Source organism: Canis lupus, chromosome 12, assembly GCF_011100685.1.
Source record: "Canis lupus familiaris isolate Mischka breed German Shepherd chromosome 12, alternate assembly UU_Cfam_GSD_1.0, whole genome shotgun sequence".
Lineage (NCBI taxonomy): Eukaryota > Metazoa > Chordata > Mammalia > Carnivora > Canidae > Canis > Canis lupus.
In genome coordinates this window covers 11,002,546-11,025,046 of record NC_049233.1, presented here as the reverse complement: position 1 = coordinate 11,025,046, position 22,501 = coordinate 11,002,546, and the positions used below count along the sequence as shown (strand labels likewise).

The 22,501-nt window shown below is 41.2% G+C and overlaps 1 protein-coding gene across 2 annotated transcripts; it reads left to right on the top strand.

Moving 5' to 3' along the window:
* The first annotated feature begins 2,680 nt into the window (after positions 1-2,680).
* Positions 2,681-22,087, top strand: MRPS10 (mitochondrial ribosomal protein S10). 2 transcript variants are annotated; one of them, XM_038554063.1, is made up of 7 exons: positions 2,681-2,776; positions 14,521-14,585; positions 14,674-14,746; positions 16,676-16,812; positions 18,267-18,375; positions 19,861-19,950; positions 20,407-22,087. In XM_038554063.1, the coding sequence occupies exons 1-7, from the start codon at positions 2,729-2,731 to the stop codon at positions 20,488-20,490; spliced, it is 606 nt and encodes a 201-aa protein (XP_038409991.1). In that variant the 5' UTR covers positions 2,681-2,728; the 3' UTR covers positions 20,491-22,087. The 2 variants fall into 2 exon arrangements, with proteins under 2 accessions (XP_038409991.1, XP_038409992.1); XM_038554064.1 differs by having other exon boundaries at positions 2,686-2,776; positions 14,677-14,746.
* Positions 22,088-22,501: the final 414 nt, after the last annotated feature.

Below are 22,501 nucleotides of genomic sequence, written 5' to 3'. Positions count from 1 at the left end.
GCCTCAAAAATAGAGAGAGAATCTAGTCCCTAAGGTTGCTTTGAACCCACTCTTCCAGTTCCAAGAGTAGTTCAGGCCACGTGTCTTTAAAAAAAAAAAGCCCTTTTCTCTCTTGCAGGGAGGTGGAGGAGTGGGGATCCCTATTCCTCAAACCCACAGAGACTTAAGTTGAACTGGACCTCATCACAGAGTCAGTGGTAATCCACTGCAGGGGTAGAAAAGATACTGAGCTAGGATTTTGAAGTTGATTATTGGTTCAGCAGTAACTAATTCATATGCCATTGAGTGAGTCCTATCATCTCTGAGCCTCAGTGTCCTCACCTATAAAATTAGGTAAAATCTGTGTCTTCCTGTGAGGATCAAATTAGGTATAACATTGGTGGATGTCACCTTATTGTGGCTGTGGAACACTCACCCAGCAGAGACTAATCAAAGGAGGCAGAAGGCAGACTGAAAAGCTGTCATGGAAGTGCCATAGAGGAACTGATGCAAACTTCAGAAGCAACAACAGAGTTGGAGAGCTGCTGGAGAACCCTATTAGCAGGGAGAGACCAGCCAACTTTGAATGTCACAATTCAGAGAGGGAACCTAGCTCTGAAAAGGGCAGTGGGCAGCCTGCCAATGTGGGGCACAGTCAAGGATAGTAGAGGTGCTTAGGTAAGGCGCGGTGTTTATACACTGTGGTATAGAAACAGACTGTGCGGGACGCCTGGGTGGCTCCATGGTTGAGCATCTACTTTCGGCTCAGGGCATGATCCCGAGGTCCTGAGATTGAGTCCAGCATCGGGCTCCTGCAGAAGCAGGGAGCCTGCTTCTCCCTCTGTCTGTGTCTCTGCCTCTCTCTGTGTGTCTCTCATGTATAAATAAATAAAGTCTTAAAAAAAAAAAGAGACTGTGCTTCTCTGTCATACTCCCACATGAATGGAGTTCTAGTGAAATGAGGCTAGTCTGAGGGACCCCCAAAACTGGTTTCTGTTCCTATCCTCATCAGTCTGAGTGATGCTGGGAAAATCATGCTTGCCTATAAAGTAGGGTCAGTGATACCTACTTGTGGGGTGGAGGGGGAATATACTTGCATAGTACTTTACTTAGATGGTACAAAATGTTCTCATAAACTTGATCTTTTTATTTTGAATCTGTTCAACGATCTTGCAAGACAGATGTGGTAGAAGCCATTTTCTTAAAAAGTTTTTTTTTTAAAGATTTTATTTATTTATTTGGTAGAGAGAGAGCACAAGTGGGGAGAGTAGCAGAGGGAGAGAGAGAAGCAGGGAGCCGAACACGGAGCTCCATCCCAGGACCCTGGGATCATGAACTGAGCTGAAGGCAGATGCCCAACTGACTAAGCCACCCAAGCGCCCCTAAAAAAAGATGTATGTATGTTTATTTGTTTGTTTATTTATTGGGGGAGGAGCAGGGGGAGAGAGTTTCCAGTGGACTCCTTACCAAATGCAGAGCCTGACGCAGGGCTCAATCTCACAAACTTTAGATCTCAACCTGAGCAGAAACCAAAAGGACATTCAACTGACTACTACCACCCAGGCGCCCCAAAAGCAACTTTATGTTACAAATAGTGGATGACATTTACCTTGCATCGTTATGTGCGTTATGTGCTGGGCATCATACCGAAGCATCACACCTCAGCGTCTCATTTATTCTGTGCAGTAACTATTTGAAGTGGGAACTATGTTATCATAGTTGGTATATGAGAAATTGAGGCTCAGAGTGGGCAAGTAACCTGCTCACAGTCATTCAGCTAAGTTGCAAACCCAGATCTCCCAGTTTTAAGTCTAGAGTTTTCCATTATGATGAATTGCATCTATGGAAAGCACCTGGGGAAAAGAAAGCTTTAGAGGATTGTATAAATGGAAGAGATTTTTATCATAGAAAACCTCGGTTAAAAGCCTTTTTAGTTGGAACTAAATTATGGTGGACATTAATAACCAGACATTTTTTGGTTCTAAGACTTTTTGGTCTATGGTACTGGGTAGTGGCAGGAATGATAAATTCTGAAATACTAGAGTAACATAAGGAAAGGAAGACTTAGGAAGATCTGTAGGACAGTGGTGTACAGGATGGTGGGAGCACAAAAACGTCAAATGCTGTGGGGGAAGGAATGTAGGGTGAAGGAACATCGCAAGGCTATTGAAATGAGGTAAAGGGTTGAGATCTAGACTCATTGCAATGAAACTTTTCCTTTTTTTTTTTTTTTTTTTCTTTAAGATTTTAAGTAATCTGTACACCCAAGGTGGGGTTCAAATTCACTACCCTGAGATCAAGAGTCACATGCTCCACTGACTGAGCCAGCCTGGCACCCCTGGTACTTTTCCTTCTAATGAAATACAAACTCTGTTTAAAAAAAAAAAAAAAATACAGAAATAGGAAAATAAATCAACCACTGATAATCCACTACCCAGAAATAACTGCTGCCAATATATCAACTATGTACATTTTTCAAAGCATGTGTTACGGTGCCTCCAACAAAAAAAAAAGGAACTTGGTAACTATGGAGACGGGGCTGAAGCAATGTTTTCAGGACCCGGCACCGGCCAGGCCACCGGCCCTACGGGCTGTGCTCTCACTCCCACCCTCAAAAAGCGTAGAATCAAGTCTCTATGGTTATTTCTGCGCCGGAACTCTAGGCTACACTCTCTCCTTATGCGGAACTCTATGGTCGGAGGCCGCGGCTGTGACCCCGGAAGCGGTCTTGGGAGGCCGAGACGGCAAGATGGCGGCGCGGGCAGCGCTGGGCTCCATGTGCCGGCGTCTGTGGCAGGTACCTGGCGGGCTGGGGGTGCTAAGCCGGCTGACAGGACAGCAGCCACGAATTCTGAGTGCCAGGTGTCGTGCCGGCCATCTGGAATTTTCTCCCGATATTTACTCCGCATCCTGGCGTGTTGTTTGCCGGAAGGTGGCGAGAAAGGGGCCAGTCTTATTATTTCAAATTCTCTCGTGGAATAAAACATAAGAGGGCAAAGACGGGAACAAGATGAATCGTAGCATGTTAGAGCTAGAAAGAATGTTGAACAACATGTATTCCAAAGCGCTGCTTTCAGATTTGCGAAATAAACGGAAGGTCAGAGAAGGATTACCTCGGTAAGATTAGGGGCTGAGCTAATCTCAGCTACAAGATCTTCTTTATGGAACCAAAGTGGGATGCTTTTCTGATATCCGGGGGTTCTGAGATTAGATGGGAGTAGCTGAAGTCATAGGAATGGGTTAAGGATCCTCCGTGCCGTTCTTCGGAGACCAAGCAAGACTTTGAGCAGTGGTTCTCAAATTACTTGGCCTCGGTACCCTCTTAACTCTCTGAAACTGGTTGAGGACTCCAAAGAGCTTTTTGTTCTTGTGGGTTTTAGCTATGGGTATTTAGCATATCAGAAAACCAAACTGAGAATCTCAATGCTTATTCACTTAAAAATAAAATCAACTCCATGTTAATTAACATTTTACGGGAAAATGACTTAAATTTTTCAAAACCGCGATAAGAGCGGCAGTTTTATGTTTTTTTTGTTGTTGTTGTTTGGTTTTCTTTGTTTTTGTTTTTGTTTTTGTTTGTTTTTGTTTTGTAGATCTGCTAACCTTAAAAATAAAAGTTACTTTACCAGCACAAGTTAGATTATCTGGGAATGACAGTTGCAATTTGGGACATGCAAGGTATGGCAAAACCACACGGATACCCCCAAAGGAGAGGCATATTATTTTAGAAAGGAGGAAGTTAGGAGGGGCTGTTTTGAATGGAAGTCCATTGGAGAAAAGCAAGAGTTCAGGGTGATGATGATTGCTCCTTCCCAGAATTGCAAGGGTAGTCAGTTTCTTGTAGAAGATGCAAGATGTATACATATTTTCCTGTTGGGGCCTGTGATTGATCATTCTTTCCTGTTGATTCTTCTGTTGAGACCTGTAATTGGCAATTCTTCCTGTAATTGATGTTAAGTAGTGTGGGTCCCTCTTTTAGCCTCCCAACTCTACTTGAGTGAGGTTTCCCTTTATTTTTATCTCTTCTTATTCCTTTTTTTTTTTTTAAGATTTTATTTATTTATTAGAGAGGCAGAGGGAGAAGCAGGCTCCATGCAGGGAGTCCCATGGGACTCGATCCCAGGTCCCCAGGATCACGCCCTGGGCTGAAGGGGCCAAACCGCTGAGCCACCGGGCTGCCCACCTCTTCTTTTGATTAAGATTTTTTCTTCACAGGCACCTGGGTGACTGGCTCAGTGGTTGAGCATCTGCCTTTGGCCCAGGTCATGATCCTGGGTCCTGGGATCAAGTCCCGCATCAGGCTCCCTGTGAGGAGCCTGCTTCTCCCTCTGCCTATGTCTCTGCCTCTGTGTGTGTCTCTCTCTTGAATAAATAAATCTTAAAAAAAATTTTTTTTTCATCAGAAACATTGCTGATTGAGAGTCAGGTTTCCATGTTTAGTGGTTGCGTCCCTCAGTGCCAGGAAGGATTTTTCCTGCTTGCCATGTCTTAGGTCTGAGGGAAAGCACAGATTGGAAACCTACTGAGGTCACATTCAAGTAATGAGGGGTGGCAGGGGGAATGTTCAGGCATTTCCATCTATCACGACATCATCAAGCTTGTAAGCATTGGAGAGCATCTCTATTGGTTATATCATTTTTACAAAAGTTTGACAGGCTATGTACAAAACTCAATTGTACAAAACAAAAGAAGTAACATAACAATTCCAAATTGTTAGATGGTTCTAAACCAGTACTGTAAGTCTGAAGATAGCAAACTGAAATATTTATTGGCACTCCAGCCAAGGGACGGAAAGTTCCCCCTGCAGAGGCAAATCTGTGGTCATGTATGCCTCCTGGAAGTACCTGTTTAAAGTAGCCATGAGACAAAATAGTGAATACTGCAAGAACACATGGAAAGAATTAACTGAGTGCATTTGGGAAAATACAATATAGACATAAAGGTGAAGCTAATAGCTAATGAACTTATTATAAAAACAGCAAGATGTCAAAGATGTATGAAAACAGTATTATCTCAAAAGAACTGCTTGGAGCCAAATATAATCCAATAATACAGCACATAAGGTTGCCAATTCAGGACCATGAATTTAGATAAAACGCCAGAGTCAGTTAATAGTCCAGATGAAAAAGGAGACTTGTGACTGCTAAACCTTCTCACCCTTCAGAACAAGCGATGAAAGGTTAATTTGTCACAGGATCATGATGAGGCTGTTTTCCAAAGCCATAATCAGAGGAAGAGGTTTCCCTCTTTCACAGGGTTTGGGAAATGAAGACAAGGGCACTTTCTTTGCACAAGAGAGAAAATAGAAGTAAACAGTGAGGAAAAGGTATACAGGCCTGGGCTGGACATCTTGAAAAAGCTGTCTCTTCAGATGTCATCTACTTCAGTTCTGGGAAATCTTTACTTTTAGGTCATCAGATGGTGTAGTCAGGATTTGTTGCCTTTTTTTTTTTTAATGTTTTTATTTATTTATGATAGAGAGAGAGAGGCAGAGACACAGGCAGAGGGAGAAGCAGGCTCCATGCCAGGAGCCCGACGTGGGATTCGATCCCGAGTCTCCAGGATCACGCCCCGGGCCAAAGGCAGGCGCCAAACCGCTGCGCCACCCAGGAATCCCTGTTGCTTTTTTTTAAGATGTGTCATGTGAACCCTGGAGTCTAGTCTGTCTCTTGGAGTTTGGCAGCACAGGGGTTGGTTAGCAGTAGCTGATGAGGTCCCTTCCAGAGAGGTTAAACAGAGTCTTTCTGGACGTATCTTTTTCAATAGATGGAATCTCCAGGTTGCAAAGTGTGCTGGTGTGATAGTTAAGGCCTGTCTCCGGGAGTGAACTGTGGAGAGATTGCTCTACCAAAGCGTGGTTGTTTTTAATAGAAGTAATTAGGTCTTTAAGATGTGAGATCTATCTCCTTTTGTCAATCACGGGCCAGGGAAACAGGGGCCAGGTGCATTGAGCATCTTGTGACTGCTCAAAGGGCGAGAGTCCGAGTTCCAGAGTGGGTGGATCTGAGATTCAGAAGGACCAACGGCAGTGCTTTCGGCTAAGATATTTGGAGAGTCTGCAGATTTACCAATTGAGTCTTAATAGTACCATTAGTGAGGTTAACCCTGAGGATTGAATACACACACAGTAACAGGCCAAACAGCACAGACTTGTCAAAGCACCAGACTGGTAACATGGGTTCCCCAATTACCATGAAGTGCAAGAGGGGTTTCCCCTGGTAGGAATAAACCAGAATTTTAGCCACAGAAGAAACAGTCACCTGTCTACAAGGGAAAGCTTATAGTTCAGTGAGAATGGTAGAAACCATGACTAAAACATTTATATCCATGGGGTGGGGGAGCTGTATGAAATTCACACAAACAGGTTTCTCTGCATTGTACTTTGGATAGGTGAGATGAGTGAGGTAGACACCTTTTGCAGCCTTATTAATGTCTCCCCATGAATATTTGTTCATGACATTCATTTTGTCAGTAGACCAATGGCTTAGTACATGCACAGTGTTAAGTAGTGGGAATGTTAGAATTTCTGGTAAGGCCAGATTGTTATTTGATCCAAACCACAGGTCTCTTTTTAGAGAGCCAACAATTAACTGTATTTCCAATATTGTTTTTCCCTCTCTGGGGCCAATTTTTGGGTATCTCTGGTTAATTTTTCCAAATTATCATTTGGGGGAACATCCCTTTGAACCATGACAGAGGTTTGGCTGTTGATTTCTTTGAAAGCAGCATTTTTGTTGGAAATAGTAGTGAGATGATTTCCTTTGGTGCCCAGGGAGTTGAGTCTGGAATGCCTGGGTACCTTAATAACAGAGCAGCCAGCCAAAGTATGGTATCGAATAAATTTTGGATACAGGAGATGTTTTAAATTTTATCCCCATTGGAGATTAGGAAACTTCTTGACTGCTTACTAACATTCCAAAGGCATGAGCTACCCTAAAGGCATACTGACCGTTGGTATAAATTTGCAGCTTTATCCTTAGCTAAAATTCAAGGACAGTTAAAGGAGATCCCATAATTATTTCTTCAGTGGCCTTAACTATGTCCAGGGGCAAGAATGGCTCAGAGGCTAGGGTAATATCCCCCTGTACAAGGGTCTGGTTATTGGGCACAGTACCCTATAGGTCCATCATGAACCCCATGTTTTGGGGTAAGTACTCCCAAGGGTATTCCCTCTCCCTCCCCATACAGAATAAAAAGAGAAGTTGGTAATTAGGATGTCTGAGGGCAGGGGCTTTATTAGGCTTTTCTTTAAAGTCCCCAAAGCATTGTCTTCTTAGTTTTTCCAAATAATAGGATTGGATTTGTCATTTTTCTTTTATTAGTAAAGCATATAGAGCTTGAGCCATAAAAGAGATTTCAAATCCAATTTTGACAGTAGCCAGCCAGTTCGAGAAAACCTCATAATTGGCACTTTTTTTGAGGTTTGGAAAGTTCAAGATGGCAAAAGTCCTACTTAGATCCAAATGTAGTCCTTGTTCTGAGGTTAGGCACTTTAACTGTCAAACCTGAATTTGAGCAAACTGCAGTTTTTTTCTTTGGAGCCTTTGTGTTCTTTTAAGGCCAAAAGCTTTAATAGGTAGATGCTATCTTACTGAGAAGAGATTTGAGAAGGACAGCAGAAAAGCAAATCATCTTTGTTATAACAAAGTAGAGGCTGCAGAAAACTTTCTGTCATCCAGATCTGTTTGGTGAAAAGTAAGGACTCTGTGCAACTCTTAACTGTCCAGGTGTCTTTGCATCTCTCCCAAATGGAAGAAAAAAGATATTGGCTATCCTTACCAACTGGAATACTAAAAAATAAACTCTGTAGGTCAATTACAGTGAAAAACTTGCTTTCGGTGGGAATGGATGTCATCAACAAAGGGGGATAGAAACAACAGGGTGCCAGGGGATAACAATTACATTGTTTAGAGGCCCTGGACAAGCCTCCATTGTTGGCCATTGAGTTTTCTCACAGGAAAAATAGGCGTATTACTCAGACTAGTGCAGGGGATAATGAAACCCTGAACTTTGTAATCTTCTGTTACAGGCTTGATGCCTTGCAGGGCCTCAATAGGGTATTCATTAAATCTGGGGAGAGGTGTTTTTTGTTTGTTTATTTTTTTAACTTTATTATTTTTTTAGGTTTTATTTATTCATGAGAGACAGAGAGAGAGAGGCAAAGACACAGACAGAGGGAGAAGCAGGCTCCCTGTGGGGAGCCCAATGTGGGACTCGATTCCAGGACGTTGGGATCATACCCCGAGCCAAAGGCAGATGCTCAGCCACTGAGCCACCCAGGTGTCCCATGTTTTTTGTTTTTTTAAAGATTTTATTCATTTATTTATAAGAGACAGAGAGGCAGAGACATAGGCAGAGGGAGAAGCAGGCTCCCTGCAGGGATCCTGATGCAGGCTCAATCCCACTGAGCCACCCAGGCGCTCTGGGGAGAGATTTTGAGAGATCTATTTGAATCTTGATGGGAAGTGCATTATGGATTCTGCTGATCAGTTGAAGATTTTGTCCAGAAAGAGGATTTGTCCCAATAGGGACTGACAGTGTCCCCAGATGCAGTTGCAATGCTGTCAGACATGGAGAAAATAAGATGTCAAAAGGTCTTTGAATCCCCCTGGTTGGCCATTTTGATTACTACTGTCAAATTCTAGAATCATTTCCATCTCTGTGGAGAAAAAAATTCTAGCATGATGTATTTCTAAAAAAAAAAAAAAGAAAGAAAAAAAAGAAAATCTCAGCCTAACAAATGAATAGGAGCAGAGGAACTAAGGACAAAAGGGTATGTCTCTCCCAAAGGGCCTAGAGCAAAGGGAAGCACCAAGAGTGAAGTTCTGGTGTCAAGAAGGACAGAGAGGGACATCTGGGTGGCTTAGTGGTTGAGCATTTGCCTTCGGCACAGGACATGATCCCTGGGTCTGGGATCAAGTCCTGCGTTGGGCTCCCTGAGGAGAGCCTGCTTCTTCCTCTGCCTGTATCTCTCTCTGTCTCTCTCTCTCTCTGCATCTCTCATGAATAAGTAAATAAAATCTTTAAAAAAACAGGCAGACAATAAGGAAGAGAAAGTCTGAGCCAAGTATGAGGGAGGTTTGGGAAGAGCCCCTATAGTTCCTTGAAGCCCTGTTGTGGGGATGAGGACATTGGAAAGGCTGGCTGTAGAGCAGTGAAGGCACCTTGAACATTTCAGATGGTAACAATCTTTCTTCCAGTGTCCTGGCTCTTTACAATAATAGCAGAAACAAGTTTTGGGGTTTGTTTAAGGGCCTTCATTTATTAGAGTTGAAAATTAAAAATTTTGGAGCACCTAGGTGGCTCAGTTGGTTCAGTGTCCAACTCTTGATCTCAGCTCAGGTCTTGATTTCAGGGTTATAAGTTCATTGGGCTCCACATTGCATTGGGCTCCACATTGCATTGAGCTCCCCACTGGACATTGAGCCTACTTTTAAAAAAAAGAAGAAGAAAAATTAAGAATTGTAATGGTCTTTCTTTTAAGTGACTCCCCTAGAGTACTAGCAAGCTGGTTTGCCAAATTAAATCAGGAGTGGACAGTTTCCCACTCCATCCTGGTTTTTTTTTTTTTAACTGAGTTAGCCCCATTCAGCCCATTAAGAAGCATAGTTTAAGGGCAGCCCTGGTGGCTCAGTGGTTTAGTGCCGCCTTCGGCCCAGGGCCTGATCCTGGAGACCAGGGATCGAGTCCTGCGTCGGGCTCCCTGCAGGGAGCCTGCTTCTCCCTCTGCCTGTGTCTCTGCCTCTCTCTGTATGTCTCTCATAAATGAATAAATAAAATATTAAAAAAAAAAACATAGTTAAATGCTACCCTGATAGATTCAGCATCAAAAGGGAGACCAGAATTTTCTTTGAAAACAATCTGAAATCAGTTATAATAGGAAAAAGTTCATCAGGCTTTTGTCTGCAAGACTGAATTTTGTTCCCATCAACAGGCTTAGAAAAAGCTACTGTAATTGTTTGGAGGAGATTTCCAGTGAATGTTCTAGTATCTTGCCAAAAGTTAGAGATTTGGGATCCCTGGGTGGCTCAGCAGTTTGGTGCCTGCCTTCGGCTCAGGGCATGATCCTGGAGTCCCAGGATCGAGTCCCAATCAGGCTTCCTGCATGGAGCCTGCTTCTCCCTCTGCCTGTGTCTCTGCCTCTCTCTCTCTCTCTCTCATGAATAAATAAATAAAATCTTTAAAAAAAAAAAAAAAGTTAGAGATCTTTTTCTCTAAACTCCTTTCAAGGTATTCCCTTCAGGCTAGCTATAGCCAGTATTTGGCCTGGCCCTCACCAACATGCATGTGGACTAATTGCTAAAAAATCTGAGAAACCAGGTTGGTAAGTTTGAATATGTGAGATGCTTCAGCAAACCTATGGGGGTTCTCAGTCACTATAGGAAACTTTAACTATGGCTGTCAATTCAGCATCATTCCAGGGAACATAAGAAATTTAGGGGTTATTTTGATCCTCAGAAGATTTAACTGTAGGGGCACATGGATGGCTCAGTCAGGCGTCCCAACTTGATTTCCGTGCCCGTCATGATTTTGGAGATATGAGATCGAGCCCTGCAAGCCCTGCATCGGGCTCTGTGCTCAGTGGGGAGTCTGCTTAAGATTCTCTCTCTCTCTCAAAAAGTTTTTAAAATCTTGAAAAAAAAAAAGACTAATTAGCAATAATCGCACCTCGGGTAAACCTCATTGGCTATGATGCTGCTGTGTGAAGCTGTAAAGATTTAACTTTAAAGGGGCAGGTTTTTATAGGTTCAGTAGAAGAGGAAGCAGGGCGAGGTTCAGATACAAAAGGAAGTTTGGTGAGAGAATTAGAATGGGGAGGTTGAAGGTGTAGAGGGGATGGAAGCGGCAGAATGGGAAGGAGGGTGATAGCACCACCGGTGGGGCCTGAGCATAAAGTGGCTGCCACACTCCTGGGAAGGGTGGGGGTCTCAGACCTTAAGAGTCTTTTTGTCTTCGTCTCAGTTTAGAAATTGTATCTTGCAGAGAGGCAGTTTTAGATTCCTTGGTAATGTTTGGAAGATTTTAAGATACAGTCAAAATAGACATCTCATTCAGGTTTGACAATTTTAGAGACATGGCTGCCTGGTTTAGTTTTAAGGAAGTCAGAAGTTCCCCTTCATTGGCCGTTGAAGTTCTAAATTACTTTTTGATTAAGTCAGCTCATTTAGTCAGACATGGGCATGAGGGAGAACCATGATGTTTAAACATAAAGCCACTAGTGTTCCAGAAGGGGAGCTGCCCTCAAGGCATTTTAATGACTGAGATCCTGTTCCTTAGAAATTTTTCTCTAGAGTAAAAAAAGAAAATTCCTGAACAGCACAGTTTCAACAGGAACATCCTGGTTCCAAAGGAATCAGACCAAAGGCCAGCAGAGAACTAGTGGGAACAGCCCAGTTCTGGGAAGGAGGTAGACCAAAACTAACACAGTTTCAAATAGGCACAGTTCCAACAGGAACCACCTGGTTCCAAAAAGGAGTCAGATCAAAGGTCAGACAAGTACTCTGAAAGGACAAAGCCTTAAGACAGATCCTAAATAAAGCCTGGAGAGCTCAGAACACAGAGTAGAGATCACAGTCCAGGAGAAACTTAGCCTCCAACTCCAGGGTTTGTAAGAGAGCAGTGAGCTTAATTGGCTCTGTGGGCCCTGGCACCTTTTTGCTCACCAGCTTCGAAGTTATTGGGGGTCATTTCTGCATCCCTTTCTTTTTTTTTAAAAGATTTTATTTATTTATTCATGAGAGACACACAGAGACACAGGCAGAGGGAGAAGCAGGCTCCATGCAGGGAGCCCGATGTGGGACTCGATCCCAGGTCTCTGGGATCACGCCCTGAGCCAAAGGTAGACGCTCAGCCACTGAGCCACCCAGGAGTCCCTGCATCCCCCTTCTGATCATCAAATAATGTTAACCTTTAAGATGAAAGCTATTTAAAAAAAAAGAAAGAAAGCTATTTTACCCGTAAAAATTGGTTTATTTGGGAATGACACAGAATTGCAGTTTGGGACATGAAAGCTATCTCAAGTCCCATAAACAAAGAAGAGAAACATTTCCTGGGGAAAAGGGAAGAAGTTAGGAGGGGTTTTGAATGAAAGTCCACTGGAGAAAAGCAGGAGTTGAGAGTGATGGCTTTTCATTGGCTGAGTTGCAAGAGGTAGTCAATTTCTTGTAGAAGACTCAGGGAACATCTTTTCCTGTTGGGGCCTTTAATTGACAATTTCTATAATCGACATTCAGTAGTATGGCTCCCCCTTCAGCCTCCCTACTCTACTCTGATAAGATTTCCCCTTATTAGTTTTCATACTCTATAATGTCTGGCTTAATAGAGGGCAGTTGGATTCTCATATCTGCTTCTGCAGTCTGTTGCTGTATCACATAGCATGCAGCCTCTATAAAACTTCACTGTACATGGTTGAGAATGAGAGTGGAAAAATTACAAATAACGGCTATTATTATGAAAATAGTTTTAATCTCCCAGGCCTCCTGAAATATGGCCCCCTCAGATCCTTAGACCATACTTTGAGAACCAGTGTTCTTAAAGAAAAGTCAGCTGGTGGTACAGGTTGAATTTCTGAGCTACTAAAGCACACCCAGACTCCCCAGACTCAGCTCCATCCCTTCAAAACAAAAACAACTTAAGAACTCTTTTTTTTTTTTTTTTGAGATTTTATTTGTTTATTCATGAGAGAGACAGAGATCCAGGCATCCCAGGTTCTAACTTTTAAAAGCAGAAGTTTTTATACTGGGGGATCCGGGGACTCCAGGATCATGCCCTGGGCCGAAGGTGGCCCTAAACCGCTGAGCCACCCAGGCTGCCCTGTGTTTTGTTTTTGTTTTGAGAGAGAGAGGGAAAGAGGGAAAACAAATCAAGAGTTGGACACTTAACTGAGCTACCCAGGCACTCAGACCTGTGGTCCTTTTGCACATCAGATTGTGGGGTCTATGGTGTACGTGCAGGGAAGTAGTTTCTTCTGTGATGGTGTGTGGGGAAATGGCACTTATCTCCTACTACTTCATATTGTGCCTGATTTCCTTTCCTTTGTTTTTCTCCATTCATACAAGGGAGAATGTGAAAGTTTTGGTTTGCATCCATCTTGGGTGCAGAAGGGGGGGACAGGACAATTAGCTAAGAATAGGCTTTTAAAACATACCCAGGTGACCCTCAGTTGTTTTGTTTTACTTGTACTAACGTGTTATTTTCATCTTCTAAGTACTTTTAAGGATCTTAAGTATACTATACCTGAGTCTCGGGTTACTTTTTTTTTAAATAGATTTATTTATTTGAGAGAGAGAGAGATCGAGCGAGTGTAGTATGGAGAGGCAGAGGGAGAGAAGGAGAGAAAGTCTCAAGCTGGCTCCCTGCTGAATACACAGCCCCACACAGGGCTGGATCTCACGATCAGGACCACGAGATTATGACCCGAGCCAAAACCAAGAGACAGACACAGACACAACCAGCTGTGCCACCCAGGCACCCCTCTCAGGTCACATTTTTAAATCTCAAGAAAGCTCAAGGGAGATTAACCAATGTAATAAATTTTGATTCTATTGCTTGAAAAGGATAACTGCACTGTCTCCTTCCCGAACTGCACTGTCTAGCACTTATTTGCTATTGGCCCTTAATTCCAGGCCCACATTTTCCTCAAAAAGGCCTTCTTTTGCCCCTGAATTGAGATTTCCCTTTTCCGTGTTATCTTTACATAATGAAAATTTTGAATGAATAAAATTAAAATTTTGACTTAAAAAAAAAAAAAAGAAAGCTCAAGGGAAAAACAAATGGCAAAATCCATTATTACATGTAGTACCGTAAGTCTCCTACAACCAGAAATTTTGTCCACCAGGGGGAGTTGACAATAAAGAATTTGGAAAGGCTAGATTGGTGGGAGTATGAGGTATAGTGGTGGTGTAAGCTGGATATCCGTTTCACTGTGTATTTTCAGTTTGTTTATAAGCTAAGCTATCCCAGCCAATCCAAGAAACCTATGCTAGAAAAGATGTATGAAAGCTTAAAAACGGTTCTTTAGAATTCTTATTCCAACTCTTAATAAATTATAAAGAGACATTTATTGCTCGGAAATATTCAGGCAAGATATGTATTGAAGTACATTTAGTCTATCAAAATCTAATGGGAAAATAAAGTCACTTCTTTTTTTTTACTTGATGCCTGTGTATATTTAAATCATAGGTGTTCTTTTACTGTGAGAATTACTTGTGTGTGGCTGTATAAATGGCATTTTAAAAGAGTTTTTACTCCTGAGCTTTAAAGCTCAAATTCTCAAAAAATAAAAAAATAATAAAAATAAAGCTCAAATTCTCTAGTATTTTGAAACTCTGTTTTGATTATCAACTCTGTCATTGTCCTCTTGTTTTTAAATGAAATCTAATCTGGCATTTTAATTACCCTAGTATCTTCATCTGAAATAATGAGATGGCCCTTAATTTGAAGCATTGTACATCTTTTGATTTTTTTTTTTTTTTTTTAGTGGAAACTATGAATGTTTGAGGATTGACTTTAATTCTAACACATGCTCCTCCCTTTTTCTAGGGTTCAAGGAATTTTTCTATAAATAGTTCTAAGAGCAGTACAGCCAGAAATGGTGGCTTTCTCCTGTAAGTATATAATTGGATGTGCTAAATTGAATAAAGAAACGGGCTTTTGTGCTGTTTCACTTAGGTTTTTCTTTGTTTCCGTACATAGCAGTACCAGCATGAAATGGGTACAGTTTTCAAGCCTACATGTTGATATTCCCAAGGATTTGACTAAGCCTACGGTATGTATTCCCTATTTCTTTGTAAGGAGCTATAGTAGCAATAAACTTTTCTCATCATTTCATTTGGGATTGTTTCCCAGACACTTTATGAATAAAAATATTTTGTCCTGGAATGCCGACAAGTACACAGTGTGCCTAAGTAAAGTACTCTCTAATGTCCTTGGGTGCTTGCATTATCTCTCAGAGAATCAAAGAATCGATTATTTAGCCCAAATAACTGATAACTGTGGGAATAAGCAGACTTTTGCTTTCGTTCAGCACAGTGTGAAGAGTGGTCAGAATTAATGATGCAGAATATTTGATACTATGTTACAGAAAATTTTTTTGTAGGCTTCAGGTCTTTATTTTCATTTTAAGGCATTGGGCCTGGGCCCAGACTGTTCACAGTGAGGAAGAACATTACCACAAGCAAAGAAAATCTAGAAGTAGAAAATCTGTGTAACCTTGTTTCCTTTTAGTGAAAACCATGATTCAGTCAACCCAGTTTTTGTGTAAATTTGTGGTTTAAACAATCCTTACAAATTCTGAATCTTTTCCGTTCTACCTCCCCAAAATAATCCCTTTTAACAGTTTGGAATGACTTCTAGATATTTGTGTGTAATCATCTCATCTGTGCACATGCACACCAAAATGGAATTGTATTTTACATAATGTGCTGCTCTTTTGATTTTTTTTCACTGAATACATACTGGATATATTTCCATGACAGTACATATAATAAACTCTGGGTCTCCAAGTCAAATGTTTGCATGGGCCAGGCCTGGAGGAAAGGTGGTGGGGTGGCTCTAAGTGAGACAGCTGCTCCTTACTCTAGCCCCATGTTACCATCTGGGAAATTAGACCTAGTGATGTCACCTGGTCTTAAATTTTCCAAGCTAAACTAAATCCAAATTTTTGTTCAAGATCTCTTGATTTTTCATGTCATGACAGATTGATACTATCTTTAAAACCCTGTATGGACTAGTCAAAACACATCTTAGGGCTGTATTACCACTCGCTTGTTCCCCAAGTTATTATACAGGATATCAGTGTATTCTTCCAGCAACCTTCTTTGGGGTAATTGAGAATAAATGTCTAACTAGCTTCCTGGTTATTAAGTAGATCTCCTTTCAGGAGTGAAGTAATTTAACCCTGAATCATTGGATTAGTAAGATAAATTATTGGTCTAATGAATGAATGAAGGTGAATATAATTCACCTCTTGGAAGAAAGTCAGAAATGTCAAACCCATTATTCCTAAGATCTTTAAGAATTAGAGTGGAAGAGGTAGAAGCTAAATATACAGTCACTGCCATAACATTTTAATTAGAAATGAGTAATTTTTCTATTAGGGCAGGCAAAACACACATGAATAAAACCTAATAAAAAATAAGAATGGCAACAGCTTGCCTTTGTATAATAATGTTTTTTATAATTTATAAGCACTTTAATCTGTGTGTACTTATTAGTTCCCTACAGAGATGCTGTGAGTGATGATGCTGTGAGCTCTAGTATAGGTATGATCCTATTTTATATATGAGCAAACTGCAGTGCAGTGAAATTCTCTGACTTGCCTGTTGTCATTCAGCTGGAAGTGGAAGTTTAATTCCCAGTCCAAATCTTCTGACCTGACTAGATCCAAAAATCCTTTCCCATTATATATTTGGGGTTCAATAACTATGAAGTTAAAGGTTCCTTTAGTGATTTTGTAGTTGCTTGAAAGTCTTTTTGGTTTAAACTATATTTTAACAGATTGTAAGAGTCATTGTGGAGATCTGAATGTCCTAGTTCCTAGAAAATTAAGCTAACAGTACTAAGATGTTACTCAGCATTTTTCTCTCCATTTATTAGGAAACTCTGAAATTGTTCGAGGATAATATATGAAATTTTCAAATTATAAATATTAGAGGAAGCACAACTGAAACTTTTCTTTTTGATTTTAAAATTGTAGATAACCATTTCTGATGAACCAGATACATTATATAAGCGCCTGTCAGTTTTAGTAAAAGGCCATGATAAGGCTGTATTGGACAGTTATGAATATTTTGCCGTGCTTGCTGCAAAAGAACTTGGTATCTCTATTAAAGTGTAAGTATGATCTTTCCTAATCTGACCTATTAGGGGCTGGAAAATGGTCAACCAGGAAAATGTACTGATCCCAGCTAGGTCTGAGCTCTTAAAATACCATAGAAACTCATGGTGGGTAGAGTTTAGATTTGTCATATCATCCTAATCAGGATTCCTATCTACGAAAATTTTTAAATACTAGAATGAGTGGACAAGGTAAATAAAGGAAATCTTTTATTTAGCAACTGTATAGACATAAGGAAACCTAAGAAGTCCTCACGTCTGGACTCTCCATAGGGCAGGGTGGTGAATTAGGTGAACAAGCAATCCTTTTAGACAACTTGGATCTGCTGATCTTTGTCTGATATAGCCAGAGTTTCAAAACTGCCTTCAGAAACATCACTCACCCAATCATTTCATACAGGAACAAGGTGAGCTTCATGCGGCCCTAAAAATCTCTGGTGGGTCAAATATAACTATTGTAACCTCCTCCTTATCCGTGGAGGATACTTCCAAGACCCCCAGCAAATGCCCGAGACGGTGGGTGGTACTGAACCCTCCATGTACTGTTTTCTCTTATACATATATACCTATGATGAAGTGATTTATTTATTTGTTTGTTTGTTTATTTATTTTGATGAAGTGATTTATAAATTAGGCACAGTAACTAGTCCTGAAATAGAACAGTTGCAACAGTGTACTGTAATAAAGTTATGTGAATGTGTCGTCGTCCCCCCCCCCCCCCCCGCAAAATCTCTTCTGGTGCTGTACTCACCCTTGGCATGATGTCTGATGATAAAATGCCAGGTGATGAGCTGAAGTGAGGGGAATTAGTGGGCACTGGGATGTTGTGTTAGGCTGCTATTGACCTTCTGACTCTCAGAAGGAGTTACCAGCTTCTGGACCGTGGTTGACCACAGGCAACTGAAACTTCTGAAAGCAAAACTGTGGATAAAGGGGAGCCTTCCGCACCTCTTTTGTCTTGTCACCTGCTCCTTCTGATGCTGAACAAGGCCCATTTGGGGCTTTGCCAGTCTTGACTTAAAAACAGAAGGAATGCACACCTTTCCTAGAGCCTTTTGTGGTTATTGATACATTTGTACATTTCCCTAAAACAACACACACAGTAACACATTGGTGCTGCTCTTCACAGTTCATGTATTTGGTCAAAAAAGGACTTCAGGGGGTAAAAACCAAAGGCGTATGCATGTGCCCTTACCTGCCAGGGCTCATTTTTGGGTCTGTGGAATATTTGTTCCCATTACTGTCTATGGTGTTTATTTTGGCCTGAGCTTTATGACAGCAGCTGTTAATACATGACAGTCTTGGCAAATGGAAGTCTGTAAATGGTAGGTAATGCCTATAATTGAGTTTAAGCCTGACCTATAAAATTGTGGAATAGTGCTTTGATATCAGTGACTCAGGTTTTAACACCACTTAGCTTAAGTATGCTGTTTTGCCCGTTGTTTTTTTAGACACGAACCTCCAAGGAAAATAGAACGATTTACTCTTCTCAAATCAGTACATATTTTCAAGAAGCACAGAGTTCAGTATGAAATGAGAACACTTTACAGATGTTTAGAGGTGAGTTCATTTCAGACACCCAAACATTTTTGAAATGTCCAGTTTCACACTAGCACATTGTAACTTTCCTTTAATGTCAACTGGGTGGACTTCCTGTCAGCCCATGATGCTGATAGCTGTAGAGAAGAGAAGGTAAGTGACAGGAGCTCAGAATCAAGTAAAGCCATCCTTTAGAGCAGTTCATACTTAACTCAGCAATGAAGATTATGGTGACTAATTTGCATACAATAATAAAGCCTTGGAACAATTTTGCTTAAATTTTAAAAATTCTAGTTAACTTTTTACATAGTTCTAGTGATTCTTTTTGCACACTAACAGGGCTTTCCATGTCCACAATGGGAAACATTAAAGTTTTTCATTATTCGTTTGTGCATCCACTAGAGTCAACACAGTCTTGTGGTTAAGGAGAGCAAGGGTTCTGGGGTCAGACAGGTCCAAGTACTGGCATGTACCAGCTATGTGATCTGCACCTCAATTCCTTCATCTGTGGGATGAGAATAACAGTGGTACCCATCTCGTTAAGGTTAGTGTGAGGATTAAATGAGATATTTATCAAAAGCCCTTAGAATGCTCCCATTACATAGTAAATGATTAGTAAATGTTATTAAAATGAATGCAGGTGTACTGCTTTAAAATCATGCTTACCAGCTGGGTTCAAAGAGCCCTGGTTTTAAGGTGTTCTGGGCCATGTGCCCACCTTCCAGTCAACCAGATCTGTATTTTCTTCCTTTTCTTTCTTTCTTTTTTAAAGATGTATGTATGTATGTATATATGTATGTATGTATTTGAGAGAGGGAGAGCACAAGTGGGGAGGAAGGGGGCAGAGGGACAAACTCCCTTCTGAGTGTGAAGCCTGACGTGTGGCTCGACCCCAGTACCCCAAGATCATAACCTGAGCCAAAGTCAGATACTTAACCTGGATACTTAACCTGAGCCACCTGGATGCCATGGTATTTTCCTTTTAAATTGGAATTTTGGGGAATCCCTGGGTGGTTTGGTGCCTGCCTTTGGCCCAGGGCATGATCCTGGAGTCCCAGGATCGAGTCCTGCATCGGGCTCCCAGCATGGAGCCTGCTTCTTCCTCTGCCTGTGTCTCTGCCTCTGTCTCTCTGTGTAAATAAATAAATAAATAAATAAATAATCTTAAAAGAAAAAATAAATAAATTGGAATTCTGAGGGTGTCTAGGTGGCTCAGTCAGTTAAGCGTCTGACTCTTTTAATTTCAGTTCAGGTCATGCTCTCAGGGTTATGAGATCAAGCCTTAGTTGGGCTGCACGCTGGACCTGGAGCCTACTTGGGGGTTCTCTCTCTCTTCTGCCTCTCCCACCCCTACCTGCATGCATGCACACTCTCTCTCAAAAAAAAAAAGAATTCTGTGTAAGATTTCATAGAGGAAGAAAAGGCTGTACCACTTTATTAAAAAAAAAACTCAAAATTTCTGCTTTAATAGCATATCCTGAACCAATTTCATGTTTGAAATTTCAGTTAGAACATCTAACTGGAAGTACAGCAAATGTCTATTTGGAATATATTCAGCGAAACTTACCTGAAGGAGTTGCCATGGAAGTGACAAAGGTATGACTTGAATTTCTGTATCCCATTGGAGAGAGATCTGCATTGTTTTGATACTTTGCAGCCCTGTCCTAGTCCACTGAGTGGAGGGGAGGGCATGTAGTGGAAGTAGAGGTGGAGTTGCCACAGTGGTTGGGGTCTCTGCCTCCCTTTGCAGCGGTGGCAATCCAGCAGAATCCTGCCACTGCGGCCTACATCCTCCCCAAGCCGCCTCTGGAGACTCCCTCCCTCTTAGTGGTTGTCTAGACATAGGGTCCACATTAATTGGCAGTCCCTGGAGATCACTGAGGATCAAATAGGCTGAGTGAGAGTGTTTTATGAGTCCTGCACAAAGATGAGAGGGGTAAAAGGAACAAAGAAGACAAGAGGACTTGGGAAACAAAATTAGTAAGTCCAATTTGTGGCTAAAGAGTTCAGCTAAGTCCATATTATGTCATAGTTTTGTTTTTCTCTTTTTAGACAAAATTAGAACGGTTACCAGAACACATCAAGGAGCCAGTCTGGGAAATGGTACCAGAAGAAAAAGCAGAAGGCAAGTCCTAACGTCTCAGCAAGTCCACTGGTGCTGGCATTTGACCCGAGGGTGGGTCGGACATGTATGTTGAGATAGAAAGGCTTCCAGTTGGGATGACTGTGAGTCTACCTGACTGCTCTCTTGAGCCCACATGAGCCTACCACATGCCCTGATCAGCTCAAAGCAAGGGGTGGAACTTTAATGACACACTGGACTATAGTGAAAAACCACTGTACCTGTTCTATACACATCATCATTTCAGGTCTGATTTTAACAAATGTGAGCAAAACACTTTGACTACCATCTGTAAAAAGAATCGAGTCTATATTTTGTTATTCTGTTATTGGTCAATTACTAGTTTGCACTGATTTTAATTTGTATCATTTCATTCATCTGAACGTGAATGTTTGAAATACTCCTTACGCACATTTTCTCTTTTGAGGTACCTGGAAGGAACCTTCGGTTATTTTGGTTCATTTAACACTGAACAGTTAAAGTTCTTCATATTTACCTCAGTGCAAGCTGGGAAATGCTAGTTGGGGGATGGTAACCTCCAGTTTTACCTCATTTAAGCATGACATTCTTGAAAACTAATACACTGTGCTGCAGCAGATCATGCACGTTTGCGGCATGCACTGAACTCTTTGTTGCCCAAACCCTTACTTACCAGGTTGCCTAGAAGGATCACTGTTAAGGAATTTGAGCTCTCGAGAAATTACTGTATCACCTTTTATATCCTGTGATTCATTCATTCAGGAAGCTTTTCTTTTGTTCTGTAACCAGCACTGCAGAAAATACCAAACATTGAATGGAAGTAATGGCTTTTGAAAACTGTGCAGGGCACAGATAAATATTTTTCCTTATTAAGTCCCACATTATAAGGCCTCTTTCTTTTGGTAAATAGCATTCTTTTTGTTTGGAGATGGCTACTTTTCCATGAAATTAAATCGGAGTGAAGGCCCCGAAAGAGGCAAGGCTGCAGTGTGCTGAAACTGCCAATGCATCAACCGCCAGGGAGCGATTCATTTCCTTTTTACAGCACAATCGTATCCATGTCTTTTGTGGTTTCTTCATCTGTGGGGTAGTTATGCCTTCTCATTTTTTCCCCCCATAAACTGGAGTCGGAGTCCCGGTTCTCTTTTCCCTGACCTACTATCAGGTATCAGTGTTTTGAATGCATACTGCTTGTGCATCAGACTTACAGTACTGTCATTAACAAGAAAAGAGTTATAGCCTTGTGCCCCATGACCTCATTCAGTTCATTCACAAATGCCTAAAGCACACTTATCCCAGGTATAAGCCTCGGGATTAAGAACTAGTCAATAAAACAAGAGCGATATAATGGAACTATATCTAGCAAAGCGGCCATCAGTGACCATTTTTACTTTAAAAGAAATAATTCCTTGAATACAGATCTACATCTAAGCTTTTTTTCTTTACAAACAATATTAATCACCATATCATAAGATGATTTATGCAAACTTGCCTCCATTGACTCTCCATGTGAGCTCTTTTAAAGGGGCATCTACTTTGAGTTGTTTTCACATTAAACCAGATTACTTAGCACTACATGTTAATATCTTGTTTTAAGGTAAATATACAAATAAACTACATTCACAACAAAAACTAGTGGTATTTATTTCTTTGACAAAAGTATTTGGCATAGTTGAAGCCTACTTCCTGATATAAACAAGATAATTTCTTCATCCTGCTGGCTTTTTTCAATTGGATCTCCCAAGAAAAATGCATATTCTGAAGATTAGAATTAATACCCAACTACCACCTCTTGTCCATGTGGGAAGGGAAGTAATGAGAGAAAAGGACCAGATGAAATGAACCACAAAGCAGGTAGGAAGTGAGGTGGTTTTTGTTGTTGTTGTTGTTGTTTTTGTTTTTTTTACTGAGGTGTAGCCCTGGGTTCATTGTTGCTTTCTTGGATCTGAGATATATATTTTTATTCCTATTGCCACAGCTCAAACTCATTCAGGGCCTAGTTTTGATGTTTTCAAAGCAAATCACTTACATGTTCTTTTGGCCTCT